This window comes from Silurus meridionalis, chromosome 27 (assembly GCF_014805685.1).
Source record: "Silurus meridionalis isolate SWU-2019-XX chromosome 27, ASM1480568v1, whole genome shotgun sequence".
In the NCBI taxonomy this organism is placed as follows: Eukaryota; Metazoa; Chordata; class Actinopteri; order Siluriformes; family Siluridae; genus Silurus; species Silurus meridionalis.
In genome coordinates, this window is record NC_060910.1 from 11,276,744 (window position 1) to 11,303,056 (window position 26,313).

The 26,313-nt window shown below is 37.4% G+C and overlaps 2 protein-coding genes across 4 annotated transcripts in view; one reads left to right on the forward strand and one right to left on the reverse strand.

The window, feature by feature from the left end:
• bmp2k (BMP2 inducible kinase) overlaps positions 1-8,616 on the forward strand; it is a 43,207-nt gene extending 34,591 nt beyond the window's left edge. For 2 of the 3 annotated variants that reach the window (XM_046842106.1, XM_046842107.1), the window contains exons 15-16: positions 173-268; positions 5,999-8,616. In XM_046842106.1, the coding sequence (XP_046698062.1) occupies positions 173-268; positions 5,999-7,392 (1,490 nt within the window). In that variant the 3' untranslated portion in view covers positions 7,393-8,616. The remainder of the gene's footprint in view (positions 1-172; positions 269-5,998) is intronic. The other variant, XM_046842109.1, reaches the window with a different exon arrangement.
• paqr3a (progestin and adipoQ receptor family member IIIa) lies at positions 8,307-18,465 on the reverse strand. The gene is made up of 7 exons (XM_046842110.1): positions 18,237-18,465; positions 17,455-17,672; positions 14,934-15,096; positions 14,183-14,338; positions 11,478-11,675; positions 10,643-10,733; positions 8,307-9,886 (listed from the first exon to the last, which is right to left on the reverse strand). The coding sequence occupies exons 2-7, from the start codon at positions 17,640-17,642 to the stop codon at positions 9,744-9,746; spliced, it is 939 nt and encodes a 312-aa protein (XP_046698066.1). The 5' UTR covers positions 17,643-17,672; positions 18,237-18,465; the 3' UTR covers positions 8,307-9,743.
• Between the last annotated feature and the right edge of the window lie 7,848 nt (positions 18,466-26,313).

Consider the following 26,313-nt stretch of genomic DNA (forward strand, 5'->3'; position numbering starts at 1 on the left):
TTATAATACACTGTTCCCGAGCCTTCATTTAAACATTACGTTTCAGTGCATGTTTCGTTTGCTCACGTGTAGCATATGGAATATATTCAGCATATCATTACTGAAAAAGATTGAAGGTCATATTTAATTCAGTGTTGCCCTGTGCCTGAAATAACACACTCTTTCTCTCCAGCAGATAAAGTAGAGAAAGCAGCAAGCTTGCAGGCAGGTGGCACAACCCTGCTGCCAGAGGACCCATTTGGCTCTGTGCCCTTTGTGGCCAACGCAGGCAAGTTCTAGAGGCTATGCCCCAAATAAAGACTCTGACCTTCTTATTGTCCCCCTTCTGCTTATATACTCTCCACCTCCTCAACTTCCCACTGAACCTTTCTGCTCCTACTCTCTGGATTTACTCCAAGTCACTTCTGGATCCGGGAGTGAGGTGGGATCGGAAGTCCAAAAAGTACAGAGATGGGCTGATGAGTAAGATGAACAATCAGGCCCTGTAAGCATGACACGTAGGAAAATGTTACATAGCAATAGGAATAGCCTTTACAGACTGCAAAAATGTGTATAATATATAGGTCTCTTTTTATACACTGAACTACATGACGTAGACTGCATCACGGTTTGTAGTACTAATATTTCTACTTTTTTTTTTTTGTGTGCGCGTGCGCTACGGGAAAAGGACCACGCTTTTTGTATCGCAGCAATGAACAATGTAGTGCCTCCATGCTTTTTAGCTTGCCTTTGCCTTTGACTTTTGTTGGGGAGGCTTCTGCACTTTATTGTTATAGGACAACAACTTAATTTTCTTAAAAAAAAAAAATAACATCTCTAAACAATTTAGCTGTGTACCAAAAGCGTCAGACTATTTTATTAAAGCAGCACATCGTAGGACTAAAATTTGTGCCACTTCAGTGTAGGTAGGGTTTATGTTTCAAATACGCTCATTTTTATTATTGAGTTAAAAGGAATGAGTTTTGGGAATCCATGAATATTTCAGCCACAAGTAACTTTATATTAGTGAAGTCTAACGTATTTGGTTGCACTTCATCATATAAAGTGCTGCTAATAAAAATTTTGGATTCATTCATTTTGGCAGTTTTTACTCTCAATTGCATCAGTTTGGCATGAAAGAATAGTCCAAACCGTTTTTTTCACTTATATTAAAAGCTACATATTTTGTGTCTCAATTAGTAACTTTTTTTTTTTTTTTTACTTCATGTTGATAATTGTGGCGAAAGCCAGGATTTCTCAGGTACACACTCATGGATCTCACTTAATGAAACATTTCCAGGGATCTTCATAGCCACTGTGTTTACTTGTTCTGAACATGCCAATTTTGCATGAAGTTAATCACAAGTTTCTCTCCAGTGTTAAAATTGGCTTAGATTCCCTCATTGAGCCTTATCCCTATTTTTTTTTGGTTTTTTTTTTTTACTGTGAAGATACTTTGCGTTGCCAATTTATGGAACGTTGGCAGATTCATTACGTTAGGATGAGTTTAGACACATAATCAGAGGACTGTTGGAGCTGTGTAGGGATTTCTTTATCTTTTTTTTTTTTATCATCTCAAAATGTGATGCTTTGCTATGTAGCCTATGTGTGTATGCATTCACTTTTACTTGTTCACTTGTTACTTTGTGCCATTGAACCAGGCTGTGTCTGAGAATGCATGCAATTTGTTACAAGAAAAGAATCGTACACATGCTATACTTCATTGCTGCTTTCTCATTCATTCATTCATTCAAAAAAAAAAAAACCTTTTACTGACCAAATACTGAAGTCGCTTTAGTAATTACTCAATGGGAGATATTTAATAACCTACTAACTTTGTGTGCACATACAAACATTCTCTTATCAACTATTGCAGTAGGAATACCTGTTAATTCATGCTATTATCCAGTCAACCAATCACGTTGCAGCAAAGGAACTAAAAAAAAAACCTGGAGATGCAGTATGCTAGAGTCGATTTCTGTTTTTGCTGTGCATGATTGGAGTGGAAGCTGAAGTGGCTTCATTGGCTGTAGGCCATCTGTCCTGGTTAACTGTTTATTCTGAGATGCTTTTCTTTTAACCATGATTGCAGAGTGACTACTTCAGTTACTGCAGCCTTTCTGTTAACAGTCACATAATTGCCCACAGAAGTGCTGCTCAGTGTGGTTTTTTGCACTTTTTGGTGTAGACCTGTCTCTAGAGACTGCAGGAAGGGAAAAGCCCAGGAAAGTACCCTTTGACATGTTCGATTTCATATGATGACTGGATAATTGCATGAATGAGTAGGGTAGGTGTTCCTAAAAAAAATGGCTGCTGAGTATGTTGTATGTATTGTACTGGTAATTTAATAAGTCGACAGGGTGAGAAGGCTGGATTTCTCAGCACAGATTTAGGTTACTCTTGGATTAATCTGTATCGAGGATTCTTTTTTTAAAACCCCATGCTACATATAAGACGTGTGCAGAAAATAGTACCTCTGACGTATCACCTCTTTTTTTTGTTTGTTTGTTTTTTTGTTGTTTGTTTTTTTACCAAAGGTAAGTTAGAAAATCCATGTTCTAGATTCAGAAATCTTTTTTTTTATTATTATTTTGATTATAATTCTTTCATCTCATCTTGTTTACTTCAGTTCTGTCCAGCATCAGAACATAAATGGTACATGTTTTATCTGATGTGGTAGATAAAGACAGCCATTCTCAGAGACATCTTGGTCTAGTGGGACACTTTTTGAAATTTATAAACGATAGAGGAAAATACAATGTGATCTGAGCCATATGTTACACCAGAAACATTCATGCACATAACAACAAAAAGGTACATTTCTGTGGTAAGTTAAGAAAAAGAAAAAAAAAAAAACAGCAAGTGAGATTAAGGGCTGTTTTGTCGACTTCATTATTAGGTGTCGGCTCTGTTCTATGTCCTCGTGTTGTCTCTGAAAATAAGGGTGTAGTTTAGCCCTAAGGGATTCGTTTATTGTATCCACTCAGCTTTCAGTGTTTGAAGATTGTTGTTGGTGCAGAATGGCTAATAATTGTTACAATGTTATAGCACACCAACAATCATGATGGTAGAATTAATGTAATACACCCATTCTGCCATTTAAAGATAATGTGCTGTGGTGCTTTTGGGAGTCCAAGATGCTTCCTAGGACAAATATTTATAATCGTACAGCGGAAATATAGGACAATAGGCTTTTCACACACTAATTATATATATATATATATATATATATATATATATATATATATATATATATATATATATATATATATATATATATATATATATATATATAAAATAAAGCATAGTTTAACAAGGTGTTCAGAATGTTCTGTTCTCTTCAGACAGAAATGTAAATGCTCATGTATCATAATGTAAACAATGTATTTCTTTACAAACTGCTAATGATGAATAAAATGTATCCAAAAGCAATAAACACTTTGTTGATTTTGTTATAAAAGTTCCGGTGTCTCGTGGTCTGAATTCTGTACCACATAAACAAGATGTTTGTGATATGGTGAGCATGGCTGTCTTTATCTCATACATCAGTCAGAAAATGGCATTAAGCATGAAATGGACTTATACCACAGCGCAGATTTATTTTTCTACTGTAATTTAAATTGCAGATTTATTTTAATGTGCTCATTTTAATACACGTTTCGTGTGGTAAATTCTATAGTAGGTCAATCACAGAGGGGTTCAGAGTAAAATGTATGATCACTAATACAGTAACGTTTTATGAGATGTGTAGTAAATAGTTTCCCTACAATCCTTTTTTTCTGGCTTTTTATCTCCATAGGGAGGAAAAGCAGAGTCTGATGAGAGAGCGAATGGCTTATTTTTGAGCAATAATAATAATCGTTCTTTATATATCATGAAAGGAAAAATGCTGTGGTATAAGAGAAATCAGGGTGGTAACCCCCCTCACTGATTTATTTTCCCATGCGTGCTCACCCTGTCATGTTTTATTGCTTAATAAGTCTCAGTCCAGGAATTTCGAATGAGTTTTTAAAGCATTGTTGTTTTATAGCCAGTTATTGAGTAATGCCATGTTCCAGTTCATGTAATAGCACATTTTTAAAATCTGAAGAATTCCGTGCATTTTCGGAAATTTCGTCCTGGAAGCACTTCCAAATTTGGTGAATAGTAAACGTAAACAACCCGAATGTATATTTTATACACCGCCGCTATATACACATTCATTATCCAATCCTAATATCTTTTTAAACTGTCCATAGGAGTCACATGGTACATGTGTACAAGTCCAATTATTCGTTTTCATATAACAGGGGCACAGAAAACACAGCAGCCAGTTGAGCATCTGCTGACCTCAGAGAAACGGCCCCATGTAATACGTGGGTAGTCGTCGTAGTGTAATCTCATGTCCCTGCAAAAGAACATCACGCAATAAATTTCCAGCTTTAGATCTCATATGATTAAACTTGCACTGCCCTTGAAGTACCTGCGTTCTGAAATTTCAGCGTAATTACAAAAAAAAAAAAAAAAAATAAGGTTGTAATCTCAGTAGTACAGGCAAAACAGATGCTGTGTTCGACTTCTGCCCTGCTTTCATGCCAACTGTTGTTTTAAATAAATAAATAAATTTGAATAAATAAATCCGTATTACTTTTTCACTTTACCCCCTCCAGCTCGCTTAGCTCACCCTCCTTTCTAAACTTACTTGCAGATAACACTATGTTTGGCTAACCCTTTGTCTAGTCTTGCCAGTTTGGAGAGTTTAGATGGTAACAGATTTGCAGATCTGCCTGCACAGCATGAGGTATGGCTCTGACCAGCTATACTGAGGAGTAGAAATGAGAAAGAAGTGGTGCAAATTGGCTCAGTATGTTTGTGTGCATACATACACACACATTTTATGTGTATATGTATGTATATGTGTGTGTGTGTGTGTGTGTGTGTGTATATATATATATATATATATATATATGTGTATGTATATATGTATGTATATATGTATGTATGTGCGCACATGCACAATGTATATGGGGACGTACTAAACTATCCTGTCCTATTTGCGAGACATGTTGCAGAAACTGCTGATCTCCAGGGAATTTAATGCACAACTTTCTCTAGCATTTGCACAGAATAGTATGAAAAACAAAAAAATGCTGTCATAATACACTCTAGAGACTGTTTTGCATGAAAATCCCAATTATGGAAATATTCAGACCAGCCCATCTGGTACTAACTGTCAAAATGTAAAAAAAAAAAAAAAGAAGCATGTCCTCTACCCCAGGGATATAAACATTCCCTGATGTCTGATGATTTTATGCATTGCACTGCTACACCATAATTGTGTAGGTATAACGGTAAACGGATCGGTAAGTGTCTATTATACACAAACCACAGTATTGTATTCCACATTGACATGGAACTCAGAAGCATCTTTGTTGCTCGTACTGATTTGCTGATGGACCCGGTGTAGGCATACATCTGTTTAATAAGTATTTGTCATTCATTACATTTTGTCTTTGTTTTAGTCTGCTATTTGTAATAACAGCTGTTTACGTGAGCTTCACAACAATATTGTAGAATAAACTTGAACAGGATTTTTTTTAATCCTACTTTTTCTGTTCTTGCCACTGTAACTTCTAGTTTTCAAATCAATCCACATCCCATCTCCAACATTGAGATGGTGAACGGCCCTCATTTTTTTCCAGGTCCTATCTTGGTGTTATAACATGGACACTGTAGACTTGCAGACCCTAATAAATGCTGCTGTGCTCATCCCAGGACTCACAAAATATTCAAACTGAACCACTGCTATTCAATGCTGTTTGAAACCAGATCGAGTGATAGTATATTTTATACTGTAAAGTCAGTCAGAAGAAGATGGGCTTCGCTTTGAGACTGGTTCCTCACAATGCTTCTTCCAAATGTCTCTGGCAGTTCGCACTTTTTCATGCTTATTAGGGGTTTTCTTTAACACTTTTATGGGATTATAATATCATTTGCATATGATTTGACCTGTTTTCTTTTTCTTTCTTGTTTCTATCAGGACCTAGTCCTCACACAGAGCAACAAAACACAGAGTCTGGTCCTGCTGCTACTGTTGCCACTGATGCATCTGTTCTTGAAGTTGATGTCCAGCTAGCAACTACGAGAGAACAGAAGCCTGTGAAAAAAAGCAGCTCATCTAGTCCACTGCCTCATAAAACAGGGGAAGAATCAGAGAGTGACTTCGAGTCGGATCCTCCTTCACCCAAAAGCAGTGAAGATGAGGAGGGGGGAGAAGAAGAAGAAGGCCTTAACAGTGAGCATGACACTGAGCCTGAAAACCTGGGCCAGAGGCCACTGCTTATGGACTCTGAGGAAGAGGTTGAGGAAGAGGAGGACAAACACAGCTCTGACTCTGACTGTGACCAGAGGAAAGTGAAAGTCAGTACTAGAAGACTGCAAGGAGACAAAGGTTCTGTCTTTATTCAGGGAAATGTCAGCAGTGAACCTGAAACTGATATAATCACCCCCCCTGACTCACCAAGTGTTGCCATGACCAGTTCAAGTGAAGTGGATGTATTTGGTGCAGTGCCCTTCATTGGTGGTAATCAGCCCAGAACACCATCAGAGAGCATAGATGTCTTTGCTAAGGCCCCCTTCAGACAGGCAAGCCAGGAAAATACAGCAGAAGAGATAGATGTGTTCATCAAAGCTCCCTTTAATAGAAATCTGTCCAAGTCAAGCAGAAGCAGTGATGCTCCCTCTGGACAGACACCCCCAATCTCTCCAGCAAGTGTAGATGTTTTTGGTTTCTTGCCCTTCCAACCCAGCCACACAATGCCCACCTCCACAAGCCAGGAAGACGTATTTGGCCCAATGCCTTTAGAGGAGGCCCAAAGCCCACAGCAGCAGAAACTAAAGCAGCGAAGCCTTCAGAAACTCTCCTCACGCCAGAGGCGCACCAAACAAGAGGCCAGCAGTGGTAATGGAAAGCGCCACCATGGTACCCCAACAAGTGGGAGGAAGAGCAACAAGTCCAGCTTCCGTACCCCAGAGCGTGCACGGCGGCACAAGAAAGTGGGAAGAAGGGATTCTCAAAGTAGCAATGAGTTCCTTAGTGCCTCTAAAGAGAACATTAGCATCAGCATGGGAGAAGTGAAAGAGAAAGGGGCACCTTTGCCTTCCGAAGATGCCGTGTTGGATCCCTTTGGTGCCAAGCCTTTTCATCCACAAGACAGTGTTCGACACCCAGGGCTGGGGGACAACAAAGCTGATGCCAACTCGGCCAGTGGCAGATCACGGACTGGCTCTCTGCAGGCCACGTTTGATGGGAATAAGATAGATGACTTTGGGGCTGTGCCCTTTACTGAAATGGTGGTCGAAAGCAGGCCTCAGCAGCCCCCACAAATAGATCTTGACCCTTTCGGAGCTGCACCTTTTCCCTCGAAGCAGTGAATGTCTTGTCTTCCGGCACACACACACACAAGAGTGCACTTGCACAAATGCTGCTACTTTATGCAAAGTCAAAACCACACTTTGAAATGTATCTAACAGATGGCAGCTGTGTGAAGCGATCTCGGGCTGTGGCCCAAAAGATCACAAGCCTTTGTTCTGGTTAAAAACCGGATAACAGCTTTTTAAACCATTAACACCGAACTTGACATTTGAGTAAGATTTTTTTTTTTCCTGAACTTGACTTGAATCTATGTATGGATTGATTTTTTTTTTACGCCTTTTTTGCATTACCCGATTGCTGAGTAGCCGATTATGCTGCATCACAATGTTCTTTAAGAAATATCAGCACAAAGGTGACGATGACCTTTTGAGTTTTTTTTTTTTAAACCCCTGATTTAGCAATGAATTGATTCTATGCGCGTGCTCAATCACGGACCAATTATCAATGGTCCTGGTGTAGGTTGTTGCTTCCTGCATGATCTACGTGATAGGTCAGTTTCACACCATATTGCCTTATATGGGTATGCTTCACCTTCCTTATTGTACCTCAAATACACAAATGGCTGTTTTGGAGCCTTTGTGTCAACAGAATCATTTGGGTTGGCCACCATTATTCTTATTTCATGTACCATTTTTCTATGCATAGTGCATAATTTTAAATGCCCACCATTGTTTTCACCCAAAGTCCTAAAAAGAGATACCCAACAAAATTATACACAGCTTTATCACATGAAATAACTTTGGACTGGTTTGGGGTTTAGTGCTGGAAGGTTTCACACAAAGTAGACATACTCCTAATGTTATATTTAACCCATTAATAAACAGATTTCATTCTGCATACTCGTACATTTGGAAACGCCCTACAATCAGACAGGCCACTTCAGAAAGGGAAAGGACATGTAGGTTGTCATTGCGAATGTATTCTGTTCAATTTTAATGTGTACAGAATAAGGAGTTCAACTCGACTAACACAAGACAAAGCATATAAACATACACACAATTTAACTGGAACTGAGGAGAGAGTGATGTTTTTACAGAACATATAAATGGGACAAAGACTTTTACAGCACAGGGGACATCACTGACTACAGAAACAGTTTTAGCTTCTTTTATCAATTGACCAACTAGCATTGCAATATTTACTGTCTTTATTTTTCTTATTTGTTTGATTTGTCTTGCTACACTGATCTCTAACAATGCAATAAAATGTTGAATTCTTATTTAGCAACAGTCTTAATTTTGTTATATATGTGTGTATATAGTGTTATTTAACAAACTTAATTAAAGGAATCTCTCCAAGTAAAAAATGAGAATATTGCTAGGACAGCCATCTTTCTTTAAGACTACAAACTAACACGGAAATTGTATGCTTTTTGTTTTTTTCCAGAATTACCTATAATAACTGTGGAAAAAAAATAATATTGCACCCAAAACAGTTTAAACAACAAAAATTGAGAAAAAACAAGTTACATTTTAAAAAGCTGCAATAGTACAATTTCTTTTGCAGTAAAAGGCAGATGTCTTATTAATACAAAAGATTTTTTACTTTTTTTTTTTTTAAGGTCCCATTGTATATTATAGCTTATGGAAATCCTTAAAAAAAAGTCAGTGCTACAAAGAACCTCATGTAACGTACGTTTTGTGGATTTACAATTAGGTACATTTTTGTTTTAAAAAAGGGATCGTGGTGACAAATTTCCCCATATTGATATCACGGTGAACTAACAGCAGTTGGTTTCATTTCCTCCGAAGATTTTAAGCTCCAATGTTGCAGCATCTTTGGTATAATATCAAAATACCACTGGGCAGTTTATGGACAACACATTTGCAAGAAATATCTTTAAATATTAAACAATCCTCGTATATTTCCCTCTACCCCACTGAAAGTTAGTGAAACAGCCTCATCGTTTCTAATAAAAGTACTGATGATGATGAACATATGCTTATCATTCACTGAGCCTGATGGAATAGTGATGAATACTGCATTGCCACTCTGATGTGTTTTTGAAAAAAAAGAACTTCACATCTCATCAGCTACAGTAGGATGGTCCTATCATTCACTTTAAATGCATCGGATAAAATTGCTAGGCACTTTTCTACAGTATTTACAGAACTAATTGTTTAACAGGACAGGAACCTAATACATTTGAGACTCACTAAAGACTCTCATAGTGACCAAAATGGCCTGTAGTCGTGATTAGCATTAGCAACAGAGTCAGGAATTAATCTCACCTGATATACAATCGCTTGGCAAAAAAAAAAAAAAAAAAAAAAGCTGTGCGTTAAACAAAGTTCCTCTCTTGTGAATCATATTCCAGTTGTGCGTCTGTCTCAGAGCTGATGATTCTGCCCTAAGCATGCTGGAGGTAGTCAGGGCAAGGGTGTGAGTGTCTGTAGTTAGTGATGAACAGTGCAGACTGATGCCACCAGTAGAACATGAGCACCACCAGTATGTGCCAAATCTGGTGGCTCGAGCCGATGTAGTTCAGCTGACCTGTAGGTAACACGACATTGGAATAGATCATGTATCGCAATCAAAACCCACCACAGTAATAGTGCGTATAGATGATCGGAGTTTTGCTGACTGAAAAAGTGCTTCGTACAAATGAGAAGCATTTTTAGCATACGTTTTTGTATGGGTACAATGTGATCAGGACAGGTTTGGAAACATCCGTAAAAAGAAATTATCCCCATTAGTGTATCACGTTTCCATTTTGTCACCTCTTGCACTTATTTAACAAACAGGCAACAATTCTCAGCACTTTCTAACAGTCAGCAGGTTTTTCACTAAACAAATGTCTTAAGGATCGCACTATTAGCACTAGCACGCATTTTCAGCTAAAAGTTACACCCCCCGGTCTATTTTTCCCCACCTTCTCCAGGAGATAGTAAGGTGAAAAGTAAAATAAATAAATAAATTACATTACATTCATCATTTGGTTAAAGCATTGTACATTTCACAATTTGTACAAAATTGCTGTGGTATAAGGGATAAAACATTTTGGGGTATTTTAAGAAAAGGAAATTTGGAGCCATGAATGGGTGAAGTAAAATAGCCATTTTTTTTAAGGAAAAAAAAAAAGACGTCTCCAATTTTTGAAGCCGTTCCTGTGATTGATACATGGAGGTGGGGAAAATCATCCATGAGCACATTGTCTTTTGTAACCAAGCATACTGTACATGAAATATAATTATTCACTGATGTCGACTGGATACATTTGACTATTATATACTTTGTCTCCCATTTTACCTGGAAAGTAGCGCTCTGGAACTTTGGAGACATAAAAGATGAAGGCAACTGTAGCAAGCAAATACAATATGAGCACTCTGGGAATAAAGTCCTACAAACAGAGAGAGAACAAAAAGAATTTAAGAACAATTTGAGATCATAAATTAAATTGCCACATTGTAAAACTATAGCAGATGCAATGGATATTGTGTGTTCAGTAATATATACCCTGATCAGGCATAACATTATGACCACCTGCCTTATATTGTGTTGGTCCCCCTTTTGCTGCCAAAACAGTTCTGACCCATCAAGCATTTACTTCTTTAGCAATTTGAGCTACAGGAGCTCGTCTGTTGGATCGGAACACATGGTCCAGCCTCCGCTCCCTACGTGTATCAGTGAGCCTCGGCCGCCCACGACCCTGTCGCCGGTTCACCACTGTTCCTTTCTTACTTTTGATTAATACTGACCACTGTAGAACGGAAACAGCCCACAAGAGCTGCGGTTTTGGAGATGCTAGACTCAGTCGTCTAGACTTCACAATTTGGCCCTCGTCAAACTCACTCAAATCCCAACTTTGAGGATAAAATGTTCACTTGCTGCCTAATTTATCTCACTCAATAACCGGTGTGTGAAGAACACTGATTATCTCTTCATAATGGCACCTGTCATAATGTTATAATGTCAACGTTATGCCTGGTCAGTGTATACATCTTTCACTCTAATATAATAGATCATTTGCTTTGTCCATTTCATCGAGTCACTAAAATGTTAGATTCATAATCATTACATTTTACAATGCCAATAAAGTGAATTCTCATTCAGAATGTACTGCCACCCTGCTGCTTTTAAATACCTGCACTATTTCTGAGCTGAAACCTCCACTAAGCCAGATCCAGTGGATGGTAGGGATGAGGCCGTAGGCCACTACAGAGCAGAAGATGACGGAGCGCAGCTTCTGCCACTTCTTTGTCAAGTAAAGTGGGTGTATCTGGGCAAAGAACTCCGCTAGGGTCATTGCCAGAACCATAACCAGATACACCTGCCGCCAGTACTGAAAAACATCAGAGAGCAGAGAATGTTAAAATATACACTGACAAATACACACCACACACTGGAAACTATACAGTATAAACACAACGGTAAAGAATGAAGTGGCCTACAGCGGTTGGAGGATCTTGTCACTGGGTCAACACTAGAGAGTGGTTTTGGAGAACAGAACAGTGACCAAAGTGCTGAGCGTTATAGACCGTGTGTCCCACCCAGTACATGCAAATTATCATGTTTGGCTGATGAATTAATTCTGTTAGTTCAACTGATTTACCATGTATGTATGTATGTATGTATGTATGGATTTATGCTCTTAATAAACTTCCTTTTGGAAGTACAACAAAGCAGTACAGCCTAAATAAACTTCCTTGATTTCTGGATAGAGAAAATGATTGTGAGAAAATGCAAGAGAGATAGAAAACAGTCTCTCTTTCTCTTGGGGGACTTGGCTGATTGAGTAGTCACCCAAAAAGCAGAGCTAAACACTTGGCAGGGGTAGAGTGGAGATGGCTCACCCACGTGTGTGAATGTCATATGGTGGGGAACAGGAGTGACGGAGCGGGTCCTCGAACATGGCCATCTGCTTTGGGCTGGAGCAGATTTCCGCCGCATTCTGGGGCACAATAAGCCAGCACTTCCAATATGTGGGGGGAGGGTGTGTGCCGCGAGTATGTGTGCGCAGAGCGGCGTGGCCAATCGCTGCGGCCCTCCGCAAAGAGCAAGTGGGAGTTGGGGGGTGGGAGGACGAGAGTGAGCAGCCTGCTCAGGATGTTCCAGATCCAAGTTTCTCTGAAAGCTCTGCTCATCACTTGCTCGAGACAAAAGATACTCTGTTCACAGCCAAATCTGTTTAGTCAAGTAGTACTTTAGAAGAGAAACTCTAACAAAATATTGAATGCAAGTTGCATCAGAGAGAGAGAGAGAGAGAGAGAGAGATTACACACATCACATATACAACAGTTACACTACAGTGTTCCTGTGCACTATAGAAATAGTTTCAACACGTACTAACTTCATACACACCACCTACAGGATCCCACGCACGTGTTTTCCTACACAAACGCTTGAACTCTTGCTCTGTATCTGTTGCACAGGTACCGTATGCCCACAACAAAAGCAGGCCGACCATCTGCTACCACACCGCTTTGGGACGATGCTTCTCAGGCCAACTAATTAATCTACCCCAGTCTGAATCTCACCCCACAAACGCGTACATACACACACTGCAGGCACAGTGTAAACACTCATCTTTTCATGTCAATCACATGGGACTGCTTATTTCTGTGTGAACTGGATTCAAGCTATTTCGCAGTAGTACCCATATCCAGGCTAGTGACACGAAGTTAAATTCATCCAATTGCATTGTCATTTGTAGGTGAGGCAACACACAATCCATAAATATCTAGCAGTATGTGACTTGATTATTGTTTAGTGGTCGAGGTAAGATCAAATCCCAGAACTATTAAACACTGTTTGATAATATACAGTCAACCCCCGATAATTTGCAGTTAACAGCAAGTTGCGGATTATCTTAAAAATCGCATGAACTTTGTTTTAAACTATGTTTTTACTAACAAATTTCCTACTTTTTAAAAACACATTATTGTATTAAAGTCAGGTACTGATGTAGGTGAGGAGACACCTACATGACCTGCAGTCAGAGTTCCAATTTATCCCAAAGGTGTTCAGTAGGGTCGAGGTCAGAGATCTATAGCAGGAGATCTTCCACCACAAACCATGTAAATCATATCTTCATGGAGTTGGCTTTGTGATCAGGGGCATTGTCAGGCTGGAACATGTTTGGGTCTCCAAGTTCAAGTGAAGTGAAATTTTAATTGTGTGCCTTCAGCTTTGCGATAACAGTTTTGGGAAAAAACAGCATATGGCTGTAAAAAAATAAAGAAAAAAATAAATTAAATAATTAAAAATAAATAAATAAATAAAAGGTGTCCGAATGCTTTTGGCCATATAGTGTATATGTGATAGCATTTGCCATTGATGTTTGGGCTCACAAATATAGGGAATATTTTCTCAGTCAAATATTTCTGAGCATTTTAGGTATTTTGGTCTTTTCTCTCCCGCTGTGACCAGCATATAGAGTCGTGTCAGTGACATGCGATTTCTTCCGTAGTGTTTCAAATGAGAGTGGAAAGAAACAAGCAAATGCAAATGCAAATGCACATGAACTCAGATGAGAATAATCTTTTTCTGCATTCGGTCTTACAGCACTGTTTGGCGTGTTATGTGTTATCTATATCTATCTATACGTGTCAAGTGAAATCAACTGGTCGGTTTCCTGTGTTCTTTAAAACCACCTCAAAACAGTTTCACGTAGTGCAATAAGAGAAGCACTGCTTATGTCACTAATGCGTTCACTATACTTTTCTAGCCTGGCGCAAAGGTGTCACATTATAACATGTTTTGTACTGCTGGTTATGTAAACAGTGTATCAAATGTCACAATGCTCCTAAAAAAAACCCCAACAAACCAGATGTACGTTATGTTACGTACGTTATTGCAGTAGAAGGCGTAGAAGACACCTGGAACGTAGCAGCCCAACGTTCCGATAGAGACCCCTGCGTAATCCAGTGCCATCCAGCGCCGGCTGTTTTTTTCCGAACGGTGACAGCAGAACAGGTGATATCCCACTGAGCACAGCATGCACACCTAAACAAACCAGACTCCATGATTAGACTCCATGTAGGCCACTTAAAAATAAAGATATTTAACACGCCAAGTTCATGTTTTCAAACAAGCGCCCACTGAATTGTGAATTTCAATGCAATGCAATATGTATCGCCCACAGATCAGATCATTCAATTATGCGATTATCTTAAGCCTACCTAGCATGCACACAGTTATATACGAACTGTGATCTTGTTTTTCTCTCTCCGATTATTCTGGCATTATCTTTCGAAATGTATGTTCTGGGAATTAACACAGTCTCTAAGCTACATCCTTATGCTTGAGAGAATAAGTGCCAAAGTAGGAGGAAGCTCTAAAACTACTGAAAATAGAACTATGGCACACTAGCAACTACAAATATCCGATTAGCTGACTTCAAAAGGTAACAAATTGAATAGAATATGTTGTGCTACTCGGCCATAACATACTCAAGCAAAAATCTTTAACTGCTTGAAAACCTAATACACAATTCATTCATGGGGGAAAAAAATGACTCTGATATTTTAGAAATTCCTTAAAAGGTTCTTATGATGTGTTAATCACAGAGCACATGCGAGCCAAAGGTAAATAAACACACCTGGAAGCAGAAGAGGCTTATAGAGTAGATGACATAATCTTCTCTGGAGGCTCCGGCCATAGGCAGCACAGCCACCATGTCGTACACTCCCAAGGAGAAGAACAGGAAGAACCCGAGCAGGTGACTCCAGATGTTCACAGTCTCATTGGAAAGGATGAAAAGACTAGAAAGTAAACAGGATTATCAGTTGGAGAAAGCCACAAACTTACACGGTTTATTCAGACAATGTTTGGCTAAATTTGAAAAGATAAATTATTAAAATTTGTGATGACTCAAAATGTGAAATCCCATCAAAATAATTGATAAAGTCATGCAATATGCTCCGTCAAAACTTCTAGTTTCTTCATATTGTATTGAATCACTAGCAACAATGCACAATTCCAATAATGAGTTACAGTTTAGGGATTTGGAGACTCTCAAATTGTAATAGATCAGATATGACGTTTTTCAACCTGAATTTACTGACCTATTTTATACAATGAATATGTGCAATTGTTATTTGAGGTTGTTGCATTGTACCATGCCATCCTCCAACTTTTAGGTGAGCATTATAGTAGCTCTCCAACTGCAAAATTTTCTGACATTGCCAGAACGGTCTCCTTTGGTTTTCGTTGGAAATGGCATGCGTGGCAACTCGCTTTTTTTGATAACCGAAACCACAAACCACATGCTATGTTCATAGATTTCTTTTCACAACGTGCGATTTTTGTCTGTGGTGTCAAAATTCAACTAAAAAGTTGCACAATTCGTATTACCTACATTTACAGATACAATGACCTATTGACCACTCAAAATGTCCTAATAAAAGCTGGTAATAAAAAGAAAAGAAAGAAATCAAAATAATTTCTAACGCTTTCACTTATACCCAGAACAAATGGATATTTATGTAAAACTCTCACTTTTGTGCTTATGTTTTGAATCATTACAACAAAAAATAGAAAGAAAAATTGTGATTGTGGATATCACACATCCGTAGCTCAAGAATGTGCAGTTAGATCTATTCAGGTTACTGTCCGTCTATAATCTCCTGGTGTATATGTCAGTTTTCTTACGGTTCTCCACGTTTCTCAAACATCCCAAAAACATCGCTGGGACATGAACTTAATACACTACATCACTCCTAGATGTGAATAAGCAAACACCACCCTAAAAGCTTTCTATCAGGTTTCTATCGTGAAAGCGTTTATCATGTATTTTTGCGATACCCAGGCAAATTAATATCACACATAATATAATAATGTGTTAAATTTAGCATATTCGAAGCTTGAATGAGCACATTGTACTTTGCTTTTTACTTCTGCAGGGGTGATCTGTCAAGAGTCATAAATGTCTAGAAGAATAGATGGTCAGGATTTGAGATGGTTTCCTTGTTAGAGGGACAGGATCAGGCCAAGGCCTGGACCAAGAATAAATCATGTTACTAAATAGTGATGATGGGGTTCTGCCACCATTATTTTATCAAACTGGAAAGAACCTAGCTGTTTGAAGAAAATGGTGGTGGATGGGTAGAGAGAAAAGGTATTTTTGGACCGATACATAATTGGGTTAATAGCGGACTAACGAGTTCAATTTACATTTTAAAACCAAGTCAAGCTGGTTCAGGTATAGTAGGCAATAGAGAATTCTGGCATCTCTGCCAATTAGGCTTAAACTTATCTATTAAACTTATCTATTACATCCTGTTGTGCTCCTATGCACATGCTGTAGCACACTGAGGAAATCTTTACATTTATCCTATTTGACAGACGCCCTTATCCAGAGCGACTTAAAACTGAGCAGGGGAGGGTTAAGGGCCTTGCTCAGGGGCCCAGCATTGGTGGTGGGATTTGAACCTGTGACCTTCCAAAGTCCAATGCCTTTACCACTGAGCTACCCCCTTAACCACCTCCAGTCTTTCTCTCTCTCTCTCTCTCTCTCTTGCTGAAGGACCTTTTTATTTAAAAATTGTGCTTTATGCACCTTTTTCTGTTTGCTTGAAGGCATTAATAAACTGCAGTACTAATGTTCAGCAGCAATGACTTTTTTCCACATTTTTTTCCCACATCATATCTTTTTGCAAATTATAGAGTAGTATTAAAAACAGTATCAATAACTACCAGTATCGATAAACGGTAGTGGTATGGATAAAATGGAAACAATACCCATTCCTAGAGGTTTGGAAAATTATAAAAGATGGGTGTGAACAGGTTGCAGAATAAAGACTGTGCATTGGCTGAATGAATGAATGAATGAATGAATGAAATAAACAGCCTGATCGATCAATACAGAGAAAATCCTTGCATAGTACAAGTACAAAGTACAAAGCAACGAAATGCAGTTCAGCATCTACCAAAAGTGCAAATAGTTGCAATGTGCAAACTGACAAGGGCACATAATTATAAATAACAAATAAATATAAAAGCTATGGTCAGTGAAAAGTCGGTTTCTTTTGTTTTTTTACTTTTGCTATTAATTTTCCATGACATTCCTGAAGAAATACATGCCTGTGGTTTTCTCGATCTTGTGTAATCTATTCACTTACCTTTTAATACACAGTCTGGAGGTGAGGTAAGCTCTGTAGCCGTCAGTGATGTAGGGGTTCTCCCTCAGAAAGCCTGGCACTTGCTCATAAGTGTACAGTCTGATTCCTCTGGGCACAAGCACAGGCCAGTACTGATAACTGCCCAGCTCGATGTACTGCGTGTTCTTCAACACCTTCGCTGAAGGCATCGTGGATTTCCACAGTTACGCTACATAGAGCTGAAACACAAGTTCACACGTGGATTACTCAAGTTTATATATATATATATATACACACACACACACACACTCCTTTCTTTCAATGCCACGTAGTCAGATAGCTCGATTAGCTAAAATAGAGCTAGCAAAACTAATCCTACCAAACATTTACTGTCAAACTCAACACATAAACACGACTTTTAATATGATTATACCTAAGTGCATATTTACACTAAATATATCGAGTTAAGTCGTTTCCTACTATACACCATTTACGGCTAACTCTAAACCGGGCTAATAGCATTAGGCTAAAACTAGTTTTCAATGAACGTCGTGTAATGCTAATCAGCGTTAGCTAAGGTAAAAATAAATAAATATACGCATGACCACGGGTTATCTTTTCTACCTGATAAAATAAATTCTACCAAATAAAAAAAACACCCCAGGGACAATCCAACAAATATAGTACATAGTTATCATGCTAATTACCGGAGACTCCCATTGCTAGCATAAGAAGATAGCTTGTTATTTCAGTTTTATTAAACACAAAACACAATATGCTCACTTTATGGCGTGGTTACTTACCACAGAATTAGCTAAATGTTTGTACCAAGTAGTCCATTTGTATATATTTGTGTGGAGGTCATTATAAAAATCCTAAAGCTCTTCCCCGGGTGAAAGCTAATCTCATCATAGCCGACAGTTCAGCTGTAAACTCGCTAGCTAAATGCTAATTGAGGCGGTGTGAGGTACAGCAGGCTACATACACTACAGACCTGCATGTGTATCAGTGCTATAGATAGTGTCCACTCACTGATCCTGGTGTATTCATCACCATGTAATGTCTCATAAATGCCCTAAAGCTATTCGCATTTATATTAATTTCTTTGATGTCATAATAGTCATGTCATAATCCAGAGTGATTTACATTTGAGCAGTTGAGGGTTGAGGGCTTGTTGAGGTTTAAGGGCTTGTTCAAGGACCCAGAAGTGGTAATTTGGGGGTGCTGGGATTTGAACTAATCACCTTCTAATCCAAGGACCAAAGCATTAAACACTGAGCGATCACTGACTGTGCAATGCTACACTACAAATAATTTAGAGACTGACCATTGAATCTGTATGTGGTTAAATTCTTATCACAATATAGAAAGAATACAATTATATAGGATGTTTCAGAATGCTGTAGATGTGTTCCTTTGCTGGGACTAAGAGGTCTAAACATGTTTCAGAACTGCATGTTTGTGCACAAAGCAAGATCCATGAAGACGTGGTTTTAACAGGGTTCGAGTGGAGGTCAAGTGATTTGAACAGAACCCTGACCTAAACCTCTTTTAACATCGACTAAAACTCGAACACTGACTGCACCCCAGACCTCAACCTACACTGAACTGTAAATCTAGTGGAAAGAGACGAAGAAGAGTGGCGGTTATTATAACAGCAAAAAGGATCTATGTTCAAAAAAGATTACAATATAATATAAGATATTGATTCTTAATATATATATTGATATTGGCGACTTCTCTGTACCACGAGCCTCAACACTTAGTGACCCTGTTCTGTGACATGGTCTCAATATGAGCTACTATGAATTTGGTATGTAACAACAAACACAAAATATTATCAGGAAACCACTGTGTTCAAGTGTAATCTCTTTTATTAAATTTTTTACAAGTTTTTTTTTAGATTTCAAAGTTCAAATGTCATTCAAACATATTGAAAAGTGTACTTAAGTAGTTTAAAGTTATTAAAATGTCCAAGTAACTGAGCCAAGAAAAATATACAAACATAGCATTTAGGTGGACTATTAGAGTACTTGTATTGCAAGTTGCATAACTTTCTACCACAGGGAAATGGTCATAAAATTTGGCTCTTGCTAGAAGAAAACTTTCCCTGTACCATTCTTTTAATTGCAGTAGGAAAAGGGCCAGAACAGGACCAATTTATCTTTTGTTAACTGTCATGAAATAATTGCTTACCATTTAATGACTTCACACTCTGCTGGTGTGCAAGCTTTCTCTGTGTTTTTGGATGTCTAATTATCCACATGCTATCTGCTCTTCTCAAAACTCTGGGAAAGTATAAACAAATCTACATTACCATGGCAAAGAATCAGCTTGCAAGACCATATACAGACCTACTGCCTGTCCTAAGCTCTGGTTCTAAGGTCCTTATCGTTACGTTTCCCAGAGAGTCCATCAAATTATTCCACTGACCTAAGCAGAATTTTTCAGTCAAGCACCTACAACAGATTTACAAGCATTCATCAGCAAGTATGCTCCTCAAGCAATTCATTTGTGCATTAATGCTTTAAAGTGAACCCCTGACTGGAAGGCTTTTTAAATGACTTCAGCTCAAAAAAGCATGATTTTTCACTGACTACACATTGCCTCCACCTGACAGTTCCAGATTTAAAAACTCTATAGTCGTTCTATTTTTTTTTCAATTTAATTAGGGCTGTAGCGATCAATTATTTTAGTAATTGGAACAATTATTCCAACGATTAATCGAGTAATTAGATAATAAGTATTGCGTGATGGAGAAGTACAGTATGTGCCTGCATTTTTCAGCATTGAGGACACCATTAAAGAGCAATACTAAATATACAAGAGGAAATAAAACAGGTCTCTTAAAATTAACTAGTAATTAGTTTCCTCTTTGAAAAATGAACATTTTATTGCTGAAATTTCATACAAGAACTTTTGTATAAACTATTTGACTTTCTTTTTCTTAATTATTTCTTGTAAACATCCAACATTTCTGCATGTCGGCCTGAAGTTTGAAGCTGTTGGAACAAGATGAAGAAGAGAAGGCCTCTTTCATACTCCGTCTCCTCCAGAGCTGATTGCTAGACAGAGTTTTCTCCAGGAATCGGAGGCTTAGTGTGATACCATGCAATTCTCTTGATTGTAGACTATTTAAATTTTCAATGTGTAAAACTTTCTGGCACTACAGAATAATGGTCCTTGGGAAACACAATGCTCCCTATGTAGATCAATGGACTAAACAAAGCATACAGGCAAACATTTGCCTAATTTTCACCTGATTTACCTTATTTGTATTCAAATTACTCGAAGAATAGGTTTAGCCCTACTTTTCATATCTCACATCATAATGCCTCATGGATCTTGCCTGTCTCTGACACTAACTGTGTCTAAACAAAGTTCCATCCGTTTCTGATTGTGTGACCATGTTTTAAAAGCTGGGAAAAAAAAAAAAAATGAGACAGGATGGAAAAAAGAATTAATTTGTATAACACAAATCAGAAATGTGTAACAGATGAACCTAAATAACCTTTTCTGATAGTATGTTTGGAAAAAGAGTTATCAGACATTTTTGAACATTACGAACAACATAATTTTTTTATATTACCATATTATCTTATCTTATGTTATTTACAATTAAGCCTGCTGAGTTTCTGTGCATACAGTACAGTATTTCGACTGTGTTCATCTGATGGTAAACATGGCGATGGGAATGGGAAGGGCTGTGAGCCCTCTGCTGGCCAAACAATTCACCCTTCTTCACAATAATTTTGATGCAGGGATGCAAGACATTACAACTTTTATTTAAAATAGTAAAACAGCATATACAACTTATACAATAAAACTATACACATGAAACCTAATAGGTTAGGTAAAACCAAGAAATTATATTAAAATTACCCTGCAAAATCTTAGAAAGTGTATATGGAGTAGACATTACAAATATATTTAATGCTGCATTAAGCCACTGTGCAAAAACAGATTTCTTTTTTGGCTGCTGATAAAAAAAGATTTAAAGAAGTACAATGATGTGGCAGATAGGTTAGCTTCCTCAAAGCTCTAGGATTCATATAATCAGACACAATTGTCTAAACTTTCTTTGTATGCTCTATTGTTAAAAATGATTTAAATTAAATGCAAAATGCTTGTGCAAATCACTTTTGATTGATTCATAACATTAAATCATGTATCTTTATTACATAATGAAATCAACAACTGAAAGCTGGCGCGGACCGGTTCTAGCATTACAATGCCCTATATACAAAATCCATTAAGACATGGTTTACTACATCTACAGGTAAGTTTGGTCATTCGCTCTAATGCCATAAGGGTTACTAGGGTCTCTAAGGGGTCCTCTCTGCTTGTTATACACTGTACCAGGAGTAAAATCACTGGGTCACAAAACAATGTGGTCACAACTAGCAACATCAGCTCACAGGAACAGTATTACCCCTGTCTTTTAAAGCTCTGAACTGAGAGTCTTCTGTCAACACAGGTTTCCACCAAGATATTTTTTCTTTCACTCTCAGGTGGAAGCACAAATGAACCACCTCAGAGGCACAAATCACAGTCTTCCCTCAGATTTTACACCCAAGATAATTGCCTTCTCATGTGGGAGTGTGTTCTTCATTAACACTCCTAATTCACCTTTCAGCACATTGCTCTTCAACAGGCTGTCAAATGCTCTGCCAAGACAATTTGCCCAACTCAGACAGTTATACCATGGCAGCTACAGAGTGCTATCACAATTTTTCTTCCAGTGTCTTTGGCCTCAAATGTCGCCTAGAAATATGTTTAACAATTTTCAAACGTAATTGTGAACCCAAAGAGAACAGCTAATCATCTAGTAAAAACTGTACTTCCACACCCACAATAAAACAATAAATAAACCTAAAAACAACCTGCTAACACTGTTGCCATTTGGTTATTTGGATCTGATTTAACACTTGATCACTGCATGACAGGAATTATATTCAAAATAGTGATTACATTTCCTGTTAAACAATGTTGCCTTAATGCTATAATGTACTTACTATTGTTGATAATGACCTTATGATCCACTGAAAGTCAACATGACACCATGAAATCCTACATCTCAACCGGTAAAACAAATCATTGGTGAAACAAATATCTGCATGTGAATCTGTATTCTGATTTAAACTTGTGGATTTTACCCAAACCAGGTTTTTTATTTAAATGAGACACCTATGATTATTCCATAGAAACTCTGGAAACCACTGAAAACCCAGGAGTAGAGGTAGAATGATCTGTGAATTTTGGCGCTGACAGTTTCTTAAACTTAGCTACATCATTCATGCTCACACCTTTTAGACCTGCACATTTTTTTTCACTTGTATTTCATGAAATATAAACGAACAAATAGAATAATTCAAATTACTCTAACCAATTCCTAGTAGATTTTTTTAGCAAAAAATTGAGCAAAATTGTTTTTTGTCTAAAAACACCCTAAGAAGAAGCATTTATTTGTCACTTATACATTATAGGGTAGTTTAATTCTTTGCATATCCCAGCTGATTCGGAAGTGAGGATCAGAGTGCAGGGCCAGGCATGATATGGCACCCCTGGAGCAGATAAAGTTAAGGGTTTTGCTCAAGGACCAAAAAGTGAGAACTTAGCAGTGCTGAGGATTGAACCCTGGACCTTCCAATCAGTATCCCATTTAAAAAATGAGTGAATAAATCCTGTGGATGAATGTGGTCTTTCTTGGTCCTGTGAACTTCATATCTTGACATACACCTCTAAACTCCAAAGCAAAAAAAGCAAGCAAGCAAACAAAAAGCAGTGTACTATTTATATCTCTATTTTTCCCCACTTAGAATACATGACCTGTGTATTACAAATACCATGTTTTTATTTTGTATGAAAGGCACAGTTAAAATGTTATACGAGTCCCAAATAAATAATCGACTCTGTACTTCCATTCAGATTCAGCTAAACTTTATTCATAAACCTGACTCCACGATACATGATGCACCATGCTGACATTTACCCTTTTACCCAAGTTACTCTGATAAAAATCCTTTGCTTCTGTTGTTCTGATTAAAATAAGGAATCCCACCATGTCCTGACAGCAACCTCAACTGCAAAGTCCCCTCCAGATGTAGCAGAGGCCAGCATAAATTCATGCTGGGAAACACCACAAAAAAGCTGTCTAGCCTGGCAGTAGCCACCACCATCCCCCCAAAACTCTCGTCAGATTTATTTATAATCTCCGCCAGGAGACATCTGCTGTGGACAAGCCACAGTTTGCACAAAGGTTGTGTCAACGGTTTCGTTGCAACTTGTTCCGAAGTCTGGCTCATCGTCATGAGACTCTCCAATAGGATGGGTGTCATGGCCGATCCAGTTCCCTACTGTCTGATCGCTACGATATGGAGGACAGAGAGAGGCTTCAAGGCGCGAGTAGCTAGGCTTGCTGTTTACTCGATCTGAATGCTTCTGTTTGTTTGGTGTCTGAAGTCTGGTCATGGGTTTATTTTTGGGACGGCTGACACACTAGGGCAGATCAGAAGCTGGACGATGTGTTCTGCTGTGACGCTGCTTTCTGAGCCTAGCATAGCAGCAGGAGGTCAAACAAAAGTCTTGATGTAAAATAACAGAGGCAGTACCTTTTTTTTTTTTTTTTTTAAGGTAGGCCTGCAATTTCTGCGCTAATAGGAGAGTAAAATGCCATCTAAACTGCCTTTCTTGAAAAGTTAACTTAGCTACAAATTCTTAAATGAGCAACATAAATCATTTTGTAGAAATGATCTATAAATGATCAAATAAATATATTTTCTATTTCTTTCGATTCTTATCTGATAACCTGTCTGTGTAATCCGATCCCAAAACACAGAAAATAGTTGAAAATGGATTTTCTAATTGTTCTAGAAAGCATCAGTCAGCGTTTTATGGTTACGTAATAGCTAATATATGCTATTAGCTAATAATGTAGCTAATATTAAGGGCATCTTTACACATTGTATTCTTCATTATATTCTCTATGAAATGTAAACTAACCTTTATTCATGTATAGCACTTTTAATAATGTACATTGTCTCAAAGCAGCTTTACACAAATAAAGCTGTAATTAAATAATGATTTTCTGTCATCTGTTGAAATTTTTATAATGCTGATTTAGACAATGCCTTAATTGATTGAGTAAATAAAATACAAAAAATTACTTAATGTATGGTCTACACATTTTCAGGGCCAGGAATCAGGAATATCCTAACTAGTAGTTAGCATTATGGGGAATACTGATCAGTTAAGTATTACAATCCAAATTTCAGTCTCAAGAGTGGCCACTCTTATATGTTTGGAAAAGTTTTTATTACCCCCACATACCCCCACCAGCTCAACTCTATTTTGTACATGCAAATCATATACATTTTCTCACCTATTGGTTCATTTTACATTTCCTCCTTATTTACTGTACAATTATCTCTCTGAGTGTGAGTTGCACCGTGGATATAGTATGTAATTTAAGAGATAATAGTTGTGTGCTGTAGGACTGATATTTGGCTGTACCACACCTCTTAATTGTCAGATTAGATTAGATTAGATTAGATTAGATTAGATTGCATGAGATAAACACATAACGTTTACAATGTGAACAATATAATAATTAAAATATATCATTTTCTAATCATGATATTGATATGATTAATACATGTTAAATAAAAAAATAAGAGTAGTATATTGAAAGATAAGTACATGCTCACATCTGTCCTGTAGATGTCACTCTGCAGCCATAATCAGATTTTTTTTCAGTCTATAAGTGCAGGATTTTAGTGGGATATTAGGATATTAACCAAGTAAAGGGTTCACAAATTTTGTTTAAAAAGTATTCTGTATTTAAAGATCTTAACTTCTTTAGGGTCATGTCTCATTAAAATGACTGGCATAGAGTACATTTTCGCCTTATATTCATGAACTCAGTCACATAAGTGTCACAAATGTATGTGAATATTCATAAACACTTATTCTAATAGGCATTGACTGACATACAGACCTCTTAAAAACAAGTTATGTCACCTGAATATGACATTTATGACAACTGATAAATCAAAATAAATATTAAGATTAATTTTAGCAACATTTTAATAATATTTCTATTAATGCTCTTTTTGGGATTTTGGAATAAAAGACCAAAGATTTCGAGATATAGATTGTATTCCATTGAAGATCTATCTATCTATCTATCTATCTATCTATCTATCTATCTATCTATCTATCTATCTATCTATCTATCTATCATCTGTTTAAATGTTTTAATCTATAAATGTCTAAAGGCTCATTATTTGTAATAGTTTGTTAAAAAGATGTACATAGCCTATGTTATCCACTAGATGGTACTATAACAACTCTTTCTGCTATCTTGCCAGAGCTTTCGATCACCACCTCTCTCGCCAAACACCTTTAACAGTGTCCTCACTCTTAAAATATCTTAATAAACTAATAAATACTGTATTGTAAATATTGTAAAATGATCAGATGGTGGACTCCCCAAACTGGATGTATTCATTATGAACTACAATATCAAATGTGGGCAAGCAAAAGTGACTGATGGATTATAACAGCTCTTTGGGAAAAGCCCAGGGAAGAGAAATGACCATTCAATTTAAACTTATAAATCAATAAAAATTATTTATCATGTTGATGTATCAGCAGTTGAAGGACTTTTATAAGATCCATTTTAAAATAGAATTAGTTCAACCTATACCATCAGTACATTATATGAATAAGTGATATGCATTAGAGAATAATTATTGATTTTAAAAGGCATATATACATAGTCGTTATATTGTTCTTTTTTCTTTCTTTTTTTTTTTTTTTTTTTACATTTTTCTTGTTATATAATTTTTTACTTGTTTAATTTATAAGTTTTAAAGTGTT

Bases quoted from the DNA above. Each gene is read 5' to 3' on its own strand.
- paqr3a (XM_046842110.1), bottom strand. From the start codon at position 17,642: ATGCCTTCAGCGAAGGTGTTGAAGAACACGCAGTACATCGAGCTGGGC. The intron at 15,097-17,454 runs GTAAGTGAATAG...TTTACTTTCTAG, and splicing joins TCCAGACTGTGTATTAAAAG to TCTTTTCATCCTTTCCAATG. The intron at 9,887-10,642 runs GTAAAATGGGAG...TGTTACCTACAG, and splicing joins TCCAGAGCGCTACTTTCCAG to GTCAGCTGAACTACATCGGC.